A 19757-nucleotide genomic window follows, 5' to 3' on the forward strand; every position below is an offset into this window, starting at 1 on the left:
AAACGTGTTACCAGGGTCAGTGTGAGGGGGTTACCAGGGACAGCACGAGGGGGGTACCAGGGTCAGCGCGAGGGGGTTACCAGGGTCAGCGTGAGGGGGTTACCAGGGTCAGCGCGAGGGGGTTACCAGGATCAGCGCGAGGGGGTTACCAGGGTCAGCGCGAGGGGGTTACCAGGGCCAGCGCGAGGGGGTTACCAGGGTCAGCGCGAGGGGGTTACCAGGGTCAGCGCGAGGGGGGTTACCAGGGTCAGCGCGAGGGGGTTACCAGGGTCAGCGCGAGGGGGTTACCAGGATCAGCGCGAGGGGGTTACCAGGGTCAGTGTCAGTGCGAGTGGGTTCTTGGGGTCAGTGCGAGTGGGTTCTTGGGGTCAGTGCGAGTGGGTTCTTGGGGTCAGTGCGAGTGGGTTCTTGGGGTCAGTGCGAGTGGGTTCTTGGGGTCAGTGCGAGTGGGTTCTTGGGGTCAGTGCGAGTGGGTTCTTGGGGTCAGTGCGAGTGGGTTCTTGGGGTCAGTGCGAGTGGGTTCGAGTCGATTATTAGGATCAATGTCAATATGAGTGGTTATTCGGGTCATCTTTGGGGCAGCGCGAGTGAGTCATCTTTGGGGCAGCGCGAGTGGGTCATCTTTAGGGCAGCACATGTGGATTATTAGGGTCAATGTCAGTATGAGTGGTTATTAGGTTCAGTGTGAGTGGGTTACTAGGGTCAGTGTGTGTGGGCTATTTGTGTCAAAGTCAGTATGAGTGGGCTATTTGCATCAGAGTCAGTATGAGTGGGTTATCAGGGTCAGAGTCAGTATGAGTGGGTTATCAGGGTCAGAGTCAGTATGAGTGGGCTATCAGGGTCAGAGTCAGTATGAGTGGGTTATCAGGGTCAGAGTCAGTATGAGTGGGTTATCAGGGTCAGAGTCAGTATGAGTGGGTTATCAGGGTCAGAGTCAGTATGAGTGGGGTATCAGGGTCAGAGTCAGTATGAGTGGGTTATCAGGGTCAGAGTCAGTATGAGTGGGTATCAGGGTCAGAGTCAGTATGAGTGGGGTATCAGGGTCAGAGTCAGTATGAGTGGGGTATCAGGGTCAGAGTCAGTATGAGTGGTTTAATTGGGTCTCTAGGGTCAACGTGAGTGGGTCTCTAGGGTCAGGGTCAGTGTGAGTAGATTATTCAGGTATGAGTGGGTTATTAGGGTCAACGTCAGTCTGAGTGGGTTGTCAAGGCCAGGGTCAGTGTGTGTGATTTATTAGGGTCAGTGTGTGTGATTTATTAGGGTCAGTGCGTGTGGGTTATTAGGGTCAGGGTCAGTGTGAGTGGGTTATTAGGGTCAGGGTCAGTGTGAGTAGGTTATTAGGGTTGGGTCAGAGTGAGTAGGTTCTTCGGGTCAGAGTGAGTGGGTTCTTCGGGTCAGACTGAGTGGGGTATTTGGGTCAGTGTCAGTGTGAGTGGGATTTTAGGATCAGTGTGAGTAGGTCATTCGGGTCAGTTTAAGTGGGTTATTAGCATCTCTGTGAGTGGCTTGTTAGGGTCCATGTGAGTATGAGTGGGTTATCAGGGTCGGAGTCAAAGTGAGTGGGTTATCAGGGTCGGAGTCAACGCGAGTGGGTTATCAGGGTCGGAGTCAACGCGAGTGGGTTATCAGGGTCGGAGTCAACGTGAGTGGGTTATCAGGGTCGGAATCAACGCGAGTGGGTTATCAGGGTCGGAGTCAACGCGAGTGGGTTATCAGGGTCGGAGTCAACGCGAGTGGGTTATCAGGGTCGGAGTCAACGCGAGTGGGTTATCAGGGTCGGAGTCAACGTGAGTGGGTTATCAGGGTCGGAATCAACGTGAGTGGGTTATCAGGGTGGGAATCAACGCGAGTGGGTTATCAGGGTCGGAATCAACGCGAGTGGGTTATCAGGGTCGGAGTCAACGTGAGTGGGTTATCAGGGTCGGAATCAACGCGAGTGGGTTATCAGGGTCGGAATCAACGCGAGTGGGTTATCAGGGTCAACGCGAGTGGGTTATCAGGGTCAACGTGAGTGGGTTACTAGGGTCAACGTGAGTGGGTTACTAGGGTCAACGTGAGTGGGTTACTAGGGTCAACGTGAGTGGGTTACTAGGGTCAACGTGAGTGGGTTACTCGGGTCAATGTGAGTGGGTTACTAGGGTCAGGGTCAGTGGGTTACTAGGGTCAATGTGAGTGGGTTTCTAAGGTCAACGTGAGTGGGGTTACTCGGGTCAGTGTGAGTGGGTTACTTGGGTCAGTGTGAGTGGCTTGTTAGGGTGAGTCTGACTGGGTTATTAGGATGAGTCTGATTGGGTTTTTAGGATGAGTCTGATTGGGTTATTAGGATCAGTGTGAGAAGGTTTTTAGAGTCAATATGAGTGGGTTTTTAGGCTCAGGGTCAGTGTGAGTAGGTCATTAGGGTCTGAATCAGTGTGAATGGGTTATTAGTGTCCATGTCAGTCGAGTGGGTTATTGGGGTCAGGGTCACTGTGAGTGGGTTATTGGGGTCAGTGTGAGTGGGATATTAGGGTCAGTGTGTGTGGGTTATTAATGCCAGGGTCACTATGTATGTGGGTCTTTAGGGTCAGTATGAGTGGGTTATTAGGGTCAGTGTGTGCGGGTTATTAGGGCCAGGGTCAGTGTGAGTGGGTTATTAGGATGAGTCTGTGTGGGTTATTAAGGTCATTGACAGCGGGTCATTAGGGTCAATGTGAGTGAGTCGTTAGGGTCAATGTGAGTGGGCTACTAGGGTCAGTGTCAGTGTGAGTGGGTTATCAGGGTCTGAGTCAGTGCGAGTGTGTTATTAGGTCAATGTGAGTGGGTTACTAGGGTCAACGTGAGTGGGTTACTAGGGTCAACGTGAGTGGGTTACTAGGGTCAACGTGAGTGGGTTACTAGGGTCAACGTGAGTGGGTTACTAGGGTCACTGTGAGTGGGTTACTAGGGTCACTGTGAGTGGGTTACTAGGGTCAACGTGAGTGGGTTACTCGGGTCAGTGTGTGTGGGTTACTAGGGTCAGGGTCAGTGTGAGTGGCTTGTTAGGGTCACTGTGTGTGGGTTATTAGGGCCAGGGTCAGTGTGAGTGTATTATTAGGGTGAGTCTGATTGGGTCATTCGGATCAGTGTGAGAAGGTTTTTAGGGTCAATGTGAGTGGATTTTTAGGCTCAGGGTCAGTGTGAGTAGGTCATTAGGGTCTGAATCAGTGTGAATGGGTTATTAGTATCCGTGTCAGTAGAGTGGATTATTGGGGTCAGGGTCACTGTGAGTGGGTTATTGGGGTCAGTGTGAGTGGGATATTAGGGTCAGTGTGTGTGGGTTATTAATGCCAGGGTCACTATGTATGTGGGTCTTTAGGGTCAGTATGAGTGGGTTATTAGGGTCAGTGTGTGCGGGTTATTAGGGCCAGGGTCAGTGTGAGTGGGTTATTAGGATGAGTCTGTGTGGGTTATTAAGGTCATTGACAGCGGGTCATTAGGGTCAATGTGAGTGAGTCGTTAGGGTCAATGTGAGTGGGCTACTAGGGTCAGTGTCAGTGTGAGTGGGTTATCAGGGTCTGAGTCAGTGCGAGTGTGTTATTAGGTCAATGTGAGTGGGTTACTAGGGTCAACGTGAGTGGGTTACTAGGGTCAACGTGAGTGGGTTACTAGGGTCAACGTGAGTGGGTTACTAGGGTCACTGTGAGTGGGTTACTAGGGTCACTGTGAGTGGGTTACTAGGGTCAACGTGAGTGGGTTACTCGGGTCAGTGTGTGTGGGTTACTAGGGTCAGGGTCAGTGTGAGTGGCTTGTTAGGGTCACTGTGTGTGGGTTATTAGGGCCAGGGTCAGTGTGAGTGTATTATTAGGGTGAGTCTGATTGGGTCATTCGGATCAGTGTGAGAAGGTTTTTAGGGTCAATGTGAGTGGATTTTTAGGCTCAGGGTCAGTGTGAGTAGGTCATTAGGGTCTGAATCAGTGTGAATGGGTTATTAGTGTCCATGTCAGTAGAGTGGATTATTGGGGTCAGGGTCACTGTGAGTGGGTTATTGGGGTCAGCGTCAATGTGAGTGCGTTATTAGGGTCAGTGTGAGTGGGATATTAGGGTCAGTGTGAGTGGCTTGTTAATGCCAGGGTCACTATGTGTGTGCGTCTTTAGAGTCAGTATGAGTGGGTTATTAGGGTCAGTGTGAGTGGGATATTAGGGTCAGTGTGTGTGGGTTATTAATGCCAGAGTCACTATGTATGTGGGTCTTTAGGGTCAGTATGAGTGGGTTATTCGGATCAGTGTGTGCGGGTTATTAGGGCCAGGGTCAGTGTGAGTGGGTTATTAGGGTGAGTCTATGTGGGTTATTAAGGTCATTGACAGCGGGTCATTAGGGTCAATGTGAGTGGGTCGTTAGGGTCAATGTGAGTGGGCTACTAGGGTCAGTGTCAGTGTGAGTGGGTTGTGAGGTTTAGTGTGAGTGGGTTATCAGTGTCTGAGTCAGTGCGAGTGTGTTATTAGGGTCAGTGTGAGTGGGTTACTAGGGCCAGTGTGAGTGGCTTGTTAGGGTCAGTGTGAGTGGGTTGTTCGGGTCAGTGTGAGTGTGTTGTTAGGGTCAGTGTGAGTGTGTTGTTAGGGTCAGTGTGAGTGAGTTGTTAGTGTCAGTGTGAGTGGGTTGTTAGGGTCAGTGTGAGTGTGTTGTTAGGGTCAGTGTGAGTGGCTTGTTAGGATCAGAGTGAGTGGGTTGTTAGGGTCAGTGTGAGTGGGTTGTTAGGGTCAGTGTGAGTGGGTTGTTAGGGTCAGTGTGAGTGAGTTGTTAGTGTCAGTGTGAGTGGGTTGTTAGGGTCAGTGTGAGTGTGTTGTTAGGGTCAGTGCGAGTGGGTTGTTAGGATCAGTGTGAGTGGGTTGTTAGGGTCAGTGTGAGTGGGTTGTTAGGGTCAGTGTGAGAGGGTTGTTAGTGTCAGTGTGAGTGGGTTGTTAGGATCAGTGTGAGTGGGTTGTTAGGATCAGTGTGAGTGGGTTGTTAGGGTCAGTGTGAGTGGGTTGTTAGGATCAGTATGAGTGGTTGTTAGGGTCAGTGTGAGTGGGTTGTTAGGGTCAGTGTGAGAGGGTTGTTAGGTTCAGTGTGAGTGGGTTGTTAGGATCAGTGTGAGTGGGTTGTAAGGGTCAGTGTGAGTGGGTTGTTAGGGTCAGTGTGAGTGGGTTGTTAGGTTCAGTGTGAGTGGCTTGTTAGGATCAGTGTGAGTGGGTTGTTAGGGTCCGTGTGAGTGGGTTGTTAGGGTCAGTAAGAGTGAGTTGTTAGTGTCTGTGTGAGTGGGTTGTTAGGGTCAGTGTGAGTGGCTTGTTAGGGTCAGTGTGAGTGGGTTGTTAGGGTCCGTGTGAGTGGGTTGTTAGGTTCAGTGTGAGTGGGTTGTTAGGGTCAGTGTGAGTGGGTTGTTAGGATCAGTGTGAGTGGGTTGTTAGGGTCAGTGTGAGTGGGTTGTTAGCGTCAGTGTGAGTGGGTTGTTAGTGTCAGTGTGAGTGGGTTGTTAGTGTCAGTGTGAGTGGGTTGTTAGGGTCAGTGTGAGTGGGTTGTTAGGGTCAGTGTGAGTGGGTTGTTACTGTCAGTGTGAGTGGGTTGTTAGGGTCAGTGTGAGTGGCTTGTTAGGGTCAGTGTGAGTGGGTTGTTAGGGTCCGTGTGAGTGGGTTGTTAGGTTCAGTGTGAGTGGGTTGTTAGCGTCAGTGTGAGTGGGTTGTTAGGTTCAGTGTGAGTGGGTTGTTAGGGTCAGTGTGAGTGGGTTGTTAGCGTCAGTGTGAGTGGGTTGTTAGGTTCAGTGTGAGTGGGTTACTAGGGTCAGTGTGAGTGGCTTGATGGGTCAGTGTGAGTGGCTTGTTAGGTCAGTGTGAGTGGGTTATCAGTGTCTGAGTCAGTGCGAGTCTGTTATTAGGGTCATTGTGAGTGGGTTGTTAGGGTCAGTGTGAGTGGGTTGTTAGGGTCAGTGTGAGTGGGTTGTTAGTGTCAGTGTGAGTGGGTTGTTAGTGTCAGTGTGAGTGGGTTGTTAGGGTCAGTGCGAGTGGGTTGTTAGGGTCAGTGTGAGTGGGTTGTTAGTGTCAGTGTGAGTGGGTTGTTAGTGACAGTGTGAGTGGGTTGTTAGTGTCAGTGTGAGTGGGTTGTTAGGGTCAGTGTGAGTGGGTTGTTAGGGTCAGTGTGAGTGGGTTGTTACTGTCAGTGTGAGTGGGTTGTTAGGGTCAGTGTGAGTGGGTTGTTAGTGTCAGTGTGAGTGGGTTGTTAGGGTCAGTGTGAGTGGGTTGTTAGGGTCAGTGTGAGTGGGTTATAGAAATCATAGAAATCATAGAAACCCTACAGTGCAGAAGGAGGCCATTCGGCCCATTGAGTCTACACCGACCACAATCCCACCCAGGCCCTACCCCCACATATTTATCCGCTAATCCCTCTAACCTACGCACCTCAGGACTCTAAGGGGCAATTTTTTTAACCTGGCCAATCAACCTAACCCGCACATCTTTGGACTGTGGGAGGAAACCGGAGCACCCGGAGGAAACCCACGCAGACACGAGGAGAATGTGCAAACTCCACACAGACAGTGACTCAAGCCAGGAATCGAACCCGGGACCCTGGAGCTGTGAAGCAGCAGTACTAACCACTGTGCTACCGTGCCGAGTGGGTTGTTCGGGTCAGTGTGAGTGTGTTGTTAGGGTCAGTGTGAGTGGGTTGTTCGGGTCAGTGTGAGTGTGTTGTTAGGGTCAGTGTGAGTGGGTTGTTAGGGTCAGTGTGAGTGGGTTGTTTGGGTCAGTGTGAGTGGGTTGTTAGTGTCAGTGTGAGTGGGTTGTTAGTGTCAGTGTGAGTGGGTTGTTAGTGTCACTGTGAGTGGGTTGTTAGTGTCAGTGTGAGTGGGTTGTTAGTGTCAGTGTGAGTGGGTTGTTTGGGTCAGTGTGAGTGGGTTGTTTGGGTCAGTGTGAGTGGGTTGTTTGGGTCAGTGTGAGTGGGTTGTTTGGGTCAGTGTGAGTGGGTTGTTCGGGTCAGTGTGAGTGTGTTGTTAGGGTCCGTGTGAGTGGGTTGTTCGGGTCAGTGTGAGTGTGTTGTTAGGGTCAGTGTGAGTGGGTTGTTAGGGTCAGTGTGAGTGGGTTGTTTGGGTCAGTGTGAGTGGGTTGTTAGTGTCAGTGTGAGTGGGTTGTTAGTGTCAGTGTGAGTGGGTTGTTAGTGTCAGTGTGAGTGGGTTGTTAGTGTCAGTGTGAGTGGGTTGTTTGGGTCAGTGTGAGTGGGTTGTTTGGGTCAGTGTGAGTGTGTTGTTAGGGTCAGTGTGAGTGGGTTGTTAGGGTCAGTGTGAGTGGGTTGTTTGGGTCAGTGTGAGTGGGTTGTTAGTGTCAGTGTGAGTGGGTTGTTAGTGTCACTGTGAGTGGGTTGTTAGTGTCAGTGTGAGTGGGTTGTTAGTGTCAGTGTGAGTGGGTTGTTTGGGTCAGTGTGAGTGGGTTGTTTGGGTCAGTGTGAGTGGGTTGTTTGGGTCAGTGTGAGTGGGTTGTTTGGGTCAGTGTGAGTGGGTTGTTAGGGTCAGTGTGAGTGGGTTGTCAGGGTCATTATTAATGTGAGTGGTTTATTAGGTCAATGCTATTGCTTATTGTATTGTGAGATCTTTGCCCCACTGACATTTTTCCAATTTAAACTGACTCACGCTCAGACGCAGCCGCATGCACACGTACCTCCACACACGTACACACCCCATCACCCATTCTCCCCACCCCTTCCCCCATAACATACAGATCATGCAAACATCCTTTTGCCAGTTAGTCCTTGACTCTAGGTCACAGGCCCAATTGCTACCAAATCATTTCTGGATACCGGCCAGGTAAAACCTTCGCTTACCTCCCTCCATCCTTTCCATTTTCTCACTCTCTCTCTCTCTCTGACAGTTTCTCTCTCCCTGTTTCCTGCCTCTCTAGACCCCCCTTGTATTTCTTTCGCCCCCTCTTTATTCTGTTTGCTCACTCGCAGGCTACCCTCTCTCTCCCTATTGTCTTCTCTCTTAACCCAACCTATCTGCCACCTGTCTATCTCTGCATTTCTCTCTGCTCTCTCATCGCTCTTTACTCTCTCTTTCCTTTGCATTTCTCCCTCTCTATTCCCTGTCCAATCTCTATAATTTTCTGAGCCTGCTCTATCTACTCTCCCTGTATCTCTCTCTCTCTCTCTGTCACTCATCCACTCCCCCGTCTGTCTTCATGCCATATCTCTCTATTTCTCTCTCTCTAACCCCTATCTATTGCTTCCTCTTTCTTTCCTCACAATTTATATTTTTCTTTACGCTCACATCCATATATCTTATATCAATTCATTCCTTTCTCTCTTTCTCATTTTCAAAAACCATTTGCTCCAAATGACTAAAATGATTCACCAATGCCTGGGCTGCATGTCAGAATCTGAGGTAGGGGCTGCAATTCTGGAATGCTGGACACTGGGGAAAGATTCCACATGGGATAAGCTTCCCGTTTACAATTTACACCTGAACATCCAACCTCAGAGCGAGAGCAGCGGGAATGCAAATTACCTTCACCCCCAAGGTTGCCTTAGACTCAGGGTCGCCTTCAGCCCCCAGGGTCGCCTTCAGTCCCCAGGGGACATTCACCCCATCACAAACCCCCACCCCACCCCCCAGGGTCACATTCACCTCTTCGCCCCCTCAGGATCACATTCACCCCCTCAGGATCACATTCACATACTCAGGATCACCTACCTTGCTGCGGATCTGGCCGGAGGTGGACACTTTCCGGATCAGTTTTTGGGGACCCTCCTGCTCTCCATCGCTGTCCGAGGACTCCTCTCCCACCTCGGGGTGAAGCGACTTGTCCGAGTCCAGCGAGGAAACGGACTCGCGGTTATCCCGGGAAATGCACATGTCTGGGTGCAGTTTCCCAGCCATGGTGCAGGGATCCGGGGCTGCCCTCCAGCCGCTCCGAGAGCAGCATGAAGAGGAAGGCGAGCTGAGAGCGGACACTGCAGAGGGAGAGGCACACGCGTTGCAGTTTGTTTTGGCTCAGGAACAGCTCCGAGTCTCACGTTGACTGCAGGCTCCCTCTCTCTCTGCATCACTCAAATGCGGATGTGATGGGGACCAAGCAATCATTTGCATGTCCTAGCCGTCAGAGAGATGTAACCAAAAGCGGATCCGATCAATAAAACATTGGAGAGATAGGAAAGGGAGCCCATTGACAGTGGGAATAACAGACTTTTATCAGATTGATCTGACACAAGATGTTAAGTCTGATCACCTGTCCTCTCTCTCTCACAGGGTTAGTTACTGGGTTAGTTCTGGTCACTCTCACAGGGTTAGTTCTGATCACCTATCCTCACACACAGGGTTGTCACTGGTTTAGTTCTGACCACTCTCACAGGGTTAGTTCTGATCATCTATCCTCACACACAGGGTTAGTTACTGGTTAGTTCTGACCACTCTCACAGGGTTAGTTCTGATCACCTATCCTCACACACACACACAGATACACACACAGTTTCTGCTTAACCTTGGCAATATACTCCTCTCAGTTTTTGACACACTACAGTCACTCCTAACCATATCCCCAGAACATTCAGGTAAGTTGACCTGACGGTGAAGGGGGCAAAGGATCGGTCAGCCCAGTTCACAAAGAACATGGCGTCACTCTTGCCATGATTTACTTTGGTTCCTGAGGGCAGTTCGAACTGATCACAGACGTTCAGGATCCTGACATCGGATCCAAGCAGAAGATGGTGACATCATCCATGTGCAGGAAGGTCTTGATCTGCGTTCCTCCACTGCCTGGGATCACCACTCCTCTTATGCCCGGATCCTTCCTGATGGACTTGGCAAAGGATTCTATACAACACACAAACAGAAGAGGAGAAGAGGGCAGCTCTGCTGGACTCCAGATTTAATTGGAAAGCTTTCCAATTCCCACCCATTGATTGGATCTGCGCTATTGATGTTTGTGTAGAGCAGTTGGTTCCAACTGTGGATTCCTTCCCCAAACCCCATTTTGGAGGGCATACCCATCATGTAGCTGTGCAATATTCTGTTAAATGTCTTCTTCTGGCCCAGGCTGATGAGGCAGGTATCCACCCTCCTGTCCTGCACAGAGATGATTGTATCCCTGATTGAACAAAACTATCAGAGATCTCCCTGCCGGGTACAGTACAGTTCAGGGTGGATCGCCAAGCAGACTAGATGCAGCTGACAGCCATATTAGTCTGAAAATGCCCGATCTCGTCTGATCTCGGAAGCTACGCAGACTCAGGCCTGGTTAGTACTTGGATGGGAGACTGCCTGGGAATACCAGGTGCAGTAGGCTTTGTGGACAGCACAGTGGTTCGCACTGCTGTCTCAGTGCCAGGGACCCGGGTTCGATTACCGGCTTGGGTCACCGTCTGTGTGGAGTCTGCATGTTCTCCCATGTCTGCGTGGGTTTCCTCCAGGTGCTCCGTTTCCTCCCACAGTCCGAAAGACATGCTGGCCATGCTAAATTCTCCCTCAGTTTACCTGAACAGGCGCCAGAGTGTGGCGATTAGGGGATTTTCACAGTAACTGCATTGCAGTGTTAATGTAAGCCTACTTGTGACACTAATAAATAAACGTTTTAAACTTGACAATGACCTTAGCTAGAATTTTGTAATCCATGTTCAATCATCAAATGGCTTGCCATTTCTTCCTTTTCCGCCTTCCACTTTTAGATAAAGGTCATGATGCCTTTCCTCATGGATTCTGACTCTTGTACACTTCCAGTAGATCTGGGCCAATCCCATCCCACAGAGCCAAACACAAATCTCAGGTGTGAGGTGCTCTTGGTGTTGTTGTACATGGTGCAGGTCTGGCCCATTCCCGATCCTGCACTTCAGCACTCACCCAGCATCTTCGCTTCATCTGGAGATCAAAGTTGGACCATGTCCGAAGGGACATCATGTACAAATTTCTAGATAAGGGGGGGGAGAAACATATCCAATGTCGCCCTCATCCTGATGGCCACCTTTATGTGTGGCTGCACCAAGCTGTGCGTAGATCCTTGGTATGCAAACACCAAGTGTTATTATGTACTGAGGTTCTCCCTGTCCCCAATGCTGTGAGGGATGGGTTTAGCCATGTTGCCACGGAACGCTCCAAGTAGTTGGACTGTGCCACACCACCTATCCATCATGGAAAAACGTGATCAGAAAAACACCTTTGACTACAAGGCAATCAAACAGTGTTAGAACATAGAACATTACAGCGCAGTACAGGCCCTTCGGCCCTCGATGTTGCGCCGACCAGTGGAACCAATCTAAAGCCCCTCTAATCTACACTATTCCAATATCATCCATATGTTTATCCAATAACCATTTGAATGCTCTTAATGTTGACGAGTCCACTACTGCTGCAGGCAGGGCATTCCACGCCCTTACTACTCTGAGTAAAGAACCTACCTCTAACATCTGTCCTATATCTCTCACCCCTCAATTTAAAGCTATGTCCCCTCGTGCTAGCCATCACCATCCGAGGAAAAAGGCTCTCACTATCCACCCTATCTAATCCTCTGATCATCTTGTATGCCTCTATTAAGTCACCTCTTAACCTTCTTCTCTCTAACGAAAACAATCTCATGCCCCTCAGCCTTTCCTCATATGATTTTCCCACCATACCAGGCAACATCCTGGTAAATCTCCTCTGCACCCTTTCCAACACTTCCACATCTTTCCTATAATGCGGCGACCAGAACTGTACGCAATACTCCAAATGCTGCCGCACCAGAGTTTTGTACAGTTGCAGCATGACCTCCTGGCTCCGAAACTCAATCCCTCTCCCAATAAAAGCTAACACACCGTACGCCTTCTTAACAACCCTATCAACCTGGGTGCCAACTTTCAGGGATCTATGCACATGGACACCCAGATCCCTCTGTTCATCCACACTACCAAGTATCTTACCATTAGCCCAGTACTTTGTATTCCTGTTACTCCTTCCAAAGTGAATCACCTCACACTTTTCCGCATTAAACTCCATTTGCCACCTCTCAGCCCAGCTCTGCAGCTTATCTATGTCCCTCTGTAACCTGCCACTTCCCTCCGCACTGTCTACAACTCCACCGACTTTAGTGTCATCCGCAAATTTACGAATCCATCCTTCCACGCCCTCATCCAGGTCATTAATAAAAATGACAAACAGCAGTGGCCACTAGCCAATTCCTGATCCAAACCACTAAATCACTAAATCACCCTCAATCCCATGTGTCTGTATTTTCTGCAAAAGCTTACCATGGGGAACCTTATCAAACGCTTTGCTGAAATCCATATACACCACATCAACCGCTTTACCCTCATCCACCTCTTTGGTCACCTTCTTAAAGAACTCAATAAGGTTTGTGAGGCATGACCTACCCTTCACAAAACCGTGCTGACGATCCCTAATCAAATTATTCCTCTCAAGGTGATTATAAATCCTATCACTTTTAATCCTTTCCAATACTTTGCCCACAACAGACGTAAGGCTCACCGGTCTATAATTACCAGGGTTGTCCCTACTCCCCTTCTTGAACAAGGGGACAACATTTGCTATCCTCCAGTCTTCTGGCACTGTTCCTGTAGACAATGACGACACAAAGATCAAAGCCAAAGGCTCTGCAATTTCCTCTCTAGCCTCCCAGAGAATCCTAGGATAAATCCCATCCGGCCCAGGGGACTTATCTATTTTTACCCTTTCCGGAATTGCTAACACCTCCTCCTTATGAACATCAATCCCATCCAGTCCAACAGCCTGCATCTTGGTACTCTCCTCGATAACACTGTCCCTCTCCAGTGTGAATACCAATGAAAAATATTCATTTAGTGCCTCTCCTATCTCTCCAGACTCCACGCACAACTTCCCACTACTGTCCTTGACTGGCCCTAATCTTACCCTAGTCATTCTTTTACTCCTGACATACCTATAGAAAGCTTTAGGGTTTTCCTTGATCCTACCTGCCAAAGACTTCTCATGTCCCCTCCTGGCTCTTCTTAACTCTTTCTTTAGGTCCTTCCTGGCTAATTTGTAACTCTCAAGTGCCCTAACTGAGCCTTCACGTCTCATCTTAACATAAGTCTCCTTCTTCCTCTTCACAAGACATTCAGCCTCCTTAGTAAACCACGGTTCCCTCACACGTCTGCTTCCTCCCTGCCTGACAGGTACATATTTATCAAGGACGCGTAGTAGCTGTTCCTTGAACAAGTTCCACATTACAATTGTGCCCATCCCCTGCAGTTTCCTTCCCCAACCTATGCCAGCTAAATCTCGTCTAATCGCATCATAATTTCCTTTCCCCCAGCTATAACTCTTGCCCTTTGGTATATACCTATCCTTTTCCATTGCTAAGGTAAACGTAATCGAATTGTGGTCACTGTCACCAAAGTGCTCACCTACCTCCAAATCTAACACCTGGCTGGTTCATTACCCAGTACCAAATCCAATGTGGCCTCGCCTCTTGTTGGTCTATCTACATACTGCATCAGGAAGCCTTCCTGCACACATTGGACAAAAACCGACCCATCTAAAGTACTCGACCCAAAAACCGACTCATCTAAAGTGTTCTGCATGTAACGTCCTCAAAGCCCTGAGGGAAAAGGAGATGGTGGATCCTGTCAGATGATTCCCTGAGCAGACTGTCAGAGTCATTTGGCAAAATGCCTCATTGCCAGAATTTTCAAACAAGCACCAAGCCCAAGCTTAGCTGGTGGTGAGAAAGGCCCTTCCTGTCAGATCCTTCATGCATGTCCTGAGTCTCTGCACCACTGCACGCTGCCCTCAAAGTGGCTATGGGGAGTGTAGGAGGGGGAGAGGGGGGCAATCGGACACCTCCTTGTGGTATGTGTTTTTGCAAAGAAGGTCTGGAGGGAGATGATGAAGTTCATCCTGAGCAGCTCTATGAAGTAGGACTCTGCTCTATGAGCTGTTCCCAGGTTTGCTCACCGAGACAAACATCAGATGTTGCGAGGGAATCATCAACTCAGTGAAAGATGCTCTTTGGCCTTCCCGAAATTAGCTGGTTTTAGTGTTGCACGACTGGCATATTCCCCAAATTCCAGGACTATGTGCTGAGGGACACACACAAGCTTGGGACAGCTGCCACCAAGGAGCAATGTACACCAAGGGATGGTAACTGGGTAAAACCCCTCAGACCATGTACTTAATCCAATTGTATATAACTGTTGAAGCATTGCAGAGTGCAACATAACCAATGTGTATCATTTGAAAAGAACTGTACACTCTAAAAATATTGAAATGTTTGTAATATTCTCCTTACTGAATTGAAATATCTCAGAGTGTATCTTGATCTCTGGAGAAAATGTGAATATCATTGCATTTTCTTGTTATGACAATTTGAAATATTTTAGTAAGGTTTCCATCAGATATTTTAAGAATAAAATATATTTTTGCAAAAATAAAATCCTCTCTCATGTTGATCCAAAGGAACTTTTCCAGTGTAGACAATAAAAATATAACAAAACTTACTCCAACTTATAAATCAAAAAAAAGGTTTAATAAAGAAACTTCATTACTCCAAACTTGAGGCCTGACCCTGGGCCATTCCAAGTAAACTCTCAATTCCCAAAAGGTTCTTATTTATACTGAGTCAGCTGATCATCACATCATCCTGTCATTGGTTACATGGTTTACTGGGTCAGTTGATCCTTAGCTTGTTACCATTGGTCACATTACAATGGACCCAATGTTATCACTGGTTACATCCTAGCATCTCACACATGGTTAGTTACAGGATTAGCTTTGTTCACCTATCCTCCCTCACACAGTTAGTTACGGATCAGAGAAGCTTCGGTTTATTTTAACTTTATTCAGCTCCTGTCTCCCACATTCTATCCTCCTGAGCAAGAATTCTCATAACACCAGGTTAAAGTCCAACAGGTTTATTTGGAATTACGAGCTTTTGGAGTGCTGCTCCTTCCTCAGGTGAGTGGAATGTTTGTGATTCGAAATAAACCTGTTGGACTTTAAACTGGTGCTGTGACACTTCTTATTGTTCCCACTCCAGTCCAATGCCAGCATCTCCACATAATATCCTCCTGAGTTCGCCCAAAACTCTGCTGGCCATGTCCTAACTCAGAACAAGTTACAAATCACCCATCACCCCTGTGCTCGCTGATACATTGGCTCCTATAAGCAATACCTCACTTTCCAAATTCTCATTCTCTTTATCAAAGCCCTCCATGACCTTACCCCTCCCTATCTCAGTAATTCACTGTCTCCTCACAACACTCTGAGATATCTGCAGTCTGCAAATTCTGGCCCCTTGAACATCTATGGTTTTATTCGCTCCAACTCAAAGGGTTGATGATGGAGATCTATTTGAGGTGTGAAGATGATAAGGGGGATTGACAAAGTAGACGTAAAGAGGATGTTCCCTCTTGTAGGGCAATCTAGAACAAGAGGTCATAGTTTTAGGATAAGGGGTGACAGATTTAAAAGACAGATGAGGAAAAATTACTTCTCTCAAAGGGTCATGAGCTTGTGGAATTCACTGCCCCAGAGTGCGGTGGATCATAGGATTTCAGGTAAATTTAAGGAAGTAGTGGACAGATTTTTAATTAGCAAATTGGGCTATAGTGAATAGGCAGAAAAATGGAGTTGAGGCCATGATGAGATCAGCCATGATCATATTAAATGGCGGAGCAGGCTCGAGGGGCTGATTTGCCTACTCCTGCTCCTTGTTCTTATGTACCTTCAGCTGTCAAGGCCCTAAGCTCGGAAATTCCTTCCCACTCTGGCACTATATCCACTATGTCTCTCTTCCTTCCTTTAAGATGTGAAGATCCTAACATATTTGTTCTCAAGTCATTTGTTCAGCTGCTCTTATATTGTCTTATGTCAGTGCCAAAGTCTGTTTATAATGCTCATAAGTTGTACACCAGGATGTTTAACAACATCAAAGATGCTATATAAAGTCAAATTGTTATCAAATGCAATGAACAATCCACAGAAAGCACCAGGAATGGCTAATACATCATTGATTGTAGCAAAGGGGCCACATGTGTAGTAACGATCCTTAGTGAGAGGTTGTGAACATAATGAAGAACACCAGATGGGGCAAGGAGATTGGAATTGGGGGGTCCTATTTAGCCCTTTTCAGAATAAAATGAGACCATGGCTGATCTATGACTTAATTCTATGTCATATTTGCCCCATTTCCCTTCATACTTTTGGTTAACAAAATTAACACTTGTCTACAGTAACTGCTGTTTGTAGAAAAGAGTTCCCAACTTCTACTATCCTATGCCTGTGAAAGTCTTTCCTAACATGACTCCTGAAAGGTCTAACTCCAACATTTAAATGATGCCCCCAAGTCTTAAACACCTCCACAAGCTGAAATAATTTATCTCAATCCACCCTGTCTGTTCCCCTTCATAACTCAAAATCTTTGATTAAATCACCCCTTCACCTTCTAAATTCCAGGAAGCATACCCCTAGTTTGTGTCTTGTATTTTAATGCTTGGAGTCCAGGTATCATTTCAATAAATCTATAATGTATTCCCCCAAGGTCAGTATGTCCTTCTGGAAGTGTGCTGCCCAGAACTGCTTATAATGCTTCAGATGTGGTCTGACCAAGGTTAGATTCTGCCCCTTGGATTCTGGCTCTGTGCACGTCCATAACTATTTAATCAGCTAGGTACATCAACCCTTCAGTCTCTGTAGAACTTCACTGTTTCTAGCTACTCACCATTCAAAAAATCTTCTGTTTTGTCCCTTTAGCTTCAAAGCAAGTGACCTACATTTGCTGATACTAAAATACATTTTCCACAGTTTTACCCATTTACTTAATGTACTATTATCTTTCTGTAAATGTTATGTGATCATCCTTACTGCAATGTCACCTATGTTTGTGTCATCAGCAAACTTGGATATGTAGCTTTTTATCTAATCATTTAAAAAAATATGGTTCATAATTGAAGACCCAACACAGAATCTTAGTGAAGATCAGTCACACCTACCAATTAGAGTATGTGCACATTATCCCTTCTCTCTTGCTCCCTCTCTCACTCGAGCAGTTCCTAACCAGACCAATAATTAGTCTTTGACTCCATGAGAATCATCTTTAGCTGCCATGTTTTTTTGAGAGACTTTATTAAATGCTTTCTAGAAATTCATCTAAACAACTTCAATAGACATTCCCCTGTCCATGGCATCGGTCACCTCTTCAGAAAATTCAATCAAGTTTACCAGGCATCACCTACCCTTCGCAAATTCATGCTATTTCTCTCTGATCAGCTGAAAACTTTCAAGGTGTTCAGATATTCTGTCCTTAATTATAGACTCCAGTAATTTCCGGATAACAAATGTTAAGCAAATTGGTCTGTAACTCCCTGGAAGATCTGTCCACCCTCCCATAACAGAACACTGATCAGTGCCAGCAACTTCAGGCATTACAGATCATGCAGATTCCAGAGGTACATCAATCCTAAATTGCCTTTGCTGGGCAGTGAAGGCTGAAATTCTGGACAACCATGTGTGAAAATGAAAGAATTTGCATCTATTTGGGGATTTCCTCAGTTTGTCCCAAAGTGCCTTATAGACAATGAAGTACTTTTGAATTGTAGTCAATTCTGTAATGCAAGAAATACGGCAGCCAGGATGCATAAGGCAAGCTCTCAAAAAAGCATAATGAATTAGACGACCAGATCATCTGTTTTAGTGATGTTGGTTGAGGGATAAACATTGACCAAGACAGCCGAGAGAATTTCACGCTTCTTTGATAGGGTATCTAGGGATCTTTAAACTGCATCTGAGAAGACAGATGGGACCTTACTTTAATGGCTCATCCACGAGCTAGCACTTCCAGAGTATTCTACTAGAGAATGGAGTCGGTTAGCTCAGTTGACTGGACGGCTGATTTGTGATGCGGTTTAGCGCCAACAGCGTAGGTTCAATTCCTGTACCAACTGAGGTTATTCATGAACTTTTCTGCCTTCTCACCCTTGCCCCTTGCTTGAGGTGTGGAGATCCTTAGGTTAAATCACCAACAGTCAGCTCTCTCTCAAAGAGAAAAGCAGCCTATGGTCATCTGGGACTGTGGTGACGTTTCACTGGAGGGTCAGCTTGGATTTTGTGCTTAGCCTCCTGGGGTGGGGCTTGAACCCATAACTTTCTGACCCAAAAGTGAAACACCAGCTTATCAGGGTTGAAACTGGATAGTGATTGAGGGAGGGAGTGGGAGGTGGTGGAGTTTATTCTTGTGCAAGGATTCCTCAGCAGACAGTTTTTGGATTCTGTTGCTTTTAATTTTATTAATTGAGATTGATGCTGACACTTGTCCACACTGATGATACTAGAGTAGACAATTCAGAGGATGCAGAGAAAGATCAAAGGGCTGATGAGAATGTATTGGGAGCCCCACCTGGCGACTGTGCATATCAGAGAGCCAGAACACAATGCTCACAAAAAACAAACAGACAGCAAATCATCGGCGACACTGTGGGAAGATTACTACGCATCCTACCAATGAATAGATGGCATCGCTGGCCTGTATGCCTGCTGTTGCATCGTCAAAATTCCCATTTCCCCCACAATTCCACCAAAGTTATAGAGATGCAGCAACAAAAATCTGATGAAATTCAATACCTGTAGTAATTATATTTTGGAACTGATCAGGGTAAGAACATAAAAAATAGGAGCAGGAATAGCCCATTGAGCCCTTCGAGCCCGCTCCATCATTCATTTAGATAGTAGCTGACTTTCTACTTCATAACATTTTCCCTTGATGTTTTGAATATGCAGAGACCCATCGATCTCAGTGTTGAACATATTCAATGATTGAGCCTCCTCAGCACTCTGGGGCAAAGAATTCCAAAGATTCACCACCTTCTGAGTGAAGAAATTCCCCTTCATCACAGTCCTAAATGGCCTGCTCCATTCCGAGACTGTGTTCTCGACACCCCAGCCAGGGGGAACATCCTTCTGCATCCAGCCTTATCCAGCTCTGTAAAAATTTTGTACACTTGAATTAGATCACCTTTCATTCTTCTAAACTCAATAAAATAAAGTTTTTAAAATTTAAAGTTCAAGTCCTTGCTCATATATAATAAAAGCTCAGACATATAATCTATCTTCAAAGGACAATCCTTCCATTCCAGGAATTAGTTTGGTGAACTTTCATTGCACACCCTCTATGGCAGGTATATATTTCTTGAGGTAAAAATGCACACTATACTCCAGATATGGTCTCATTAAGGCTCTCTATAATAACAGCAAGGCATCTTTACTCTTATATTCAAAGCCTTCCATTATAGAGGCTACTTGCCTTCTTATTGCTTGCTGTGCCTGTCTGCATGTTCACTCCCAGTGACTCATGAACAAGCTTGGCCAAATCCTTTTGAAATTCAACAATTCCCAGCCTTTCACAATTTAAGGAATACTCGTATTTCTGTTTTTCCTGCAAAAGTGGATAATCTCACACTTCCCCACATTGTGTTCCATCTGTCAAATTTCTGCCCACCCACTTAGACTCTCCAAATCTCCTTGAAAGTTATTTCATCCTCCAAAAACTACAAGAAGACGTTGAGAGAAAACTAAAAGCGAGCTCGGGGATTCCACTTTTAACGTCTAGAAAAAGTGGTAAAGCCAATTAAAAACATGAGTTGTTGGAATCTATGGCCCAATATGCATCAAGCTTCTAAATTTCACTGTGGGAGAAAGATTGCTTTTAAGATCATTACTTGGGTGAGGGTGGGGAGCTTGACTTTAGCCTCTGTTTCCCTGTATTACAAAAACCTGTTAGCTTGTTGTGTTGTAGGGGGATTTCGAGATTGTAGCTAATATACAACTGAGGAGCTAATC

The 19757-nt window shown here is 46.9% G+C and overlaps 1 protein-coding gene and 1 pseudogene across 4 annotated transcripts in view; one reads left to right on the plus strand and one right to left on the minus strand.

The window, feature by feature from the left end:
- Window positions 1–9023, minus strand: part of LOC144492797 (diacylglycerol kinase eta-like) — a 205306-nt gene extending 196283 nt beyond the window's left edge. For 2 of the 4 annotated variants that reach the window (XM_078211232.1, XM_078211229.1), the window contains exon 1: window positions 8670–9023. In XM_078211232.1, coding sequence (XP_078067358.1) covers window positions 8670–8855 — 186 coding nt within the window. In that variant the 5' untranslated portion in view covers window positions 8856–9023. The remainder of the gene's footprint in view (window positions 1–8669) is intronic. The other 2 variants (XM_078211233.1, XM_078211231.1) reach the window with 1 other exon arrangement.
- A 1118-nt stretch (window positions 9024–10141) lies between these two features.
- On the plus strand, window positions 10142–10260 carry LOC144493195 (5S ribosomal RNA; annotated as a pseudogene).
- The last annotated feature ends 9497 nt before the right edge of the window (window positions 10261–19757 follow it).

The sequence above is a fragment of the Mustelus asterias genome, chromosome 4, assembly GCF_964213995.1.
Source record: "Mustelus asterias chromosome 4, sMusAst1.hap1.1, whole genome shotgun sequence".
NCBI lineage: Eukaryota > Metazoa > Chordata > Chondrichthyes > Carcharhiniformes > Triakidae > Mustelus > Mustelus asterias.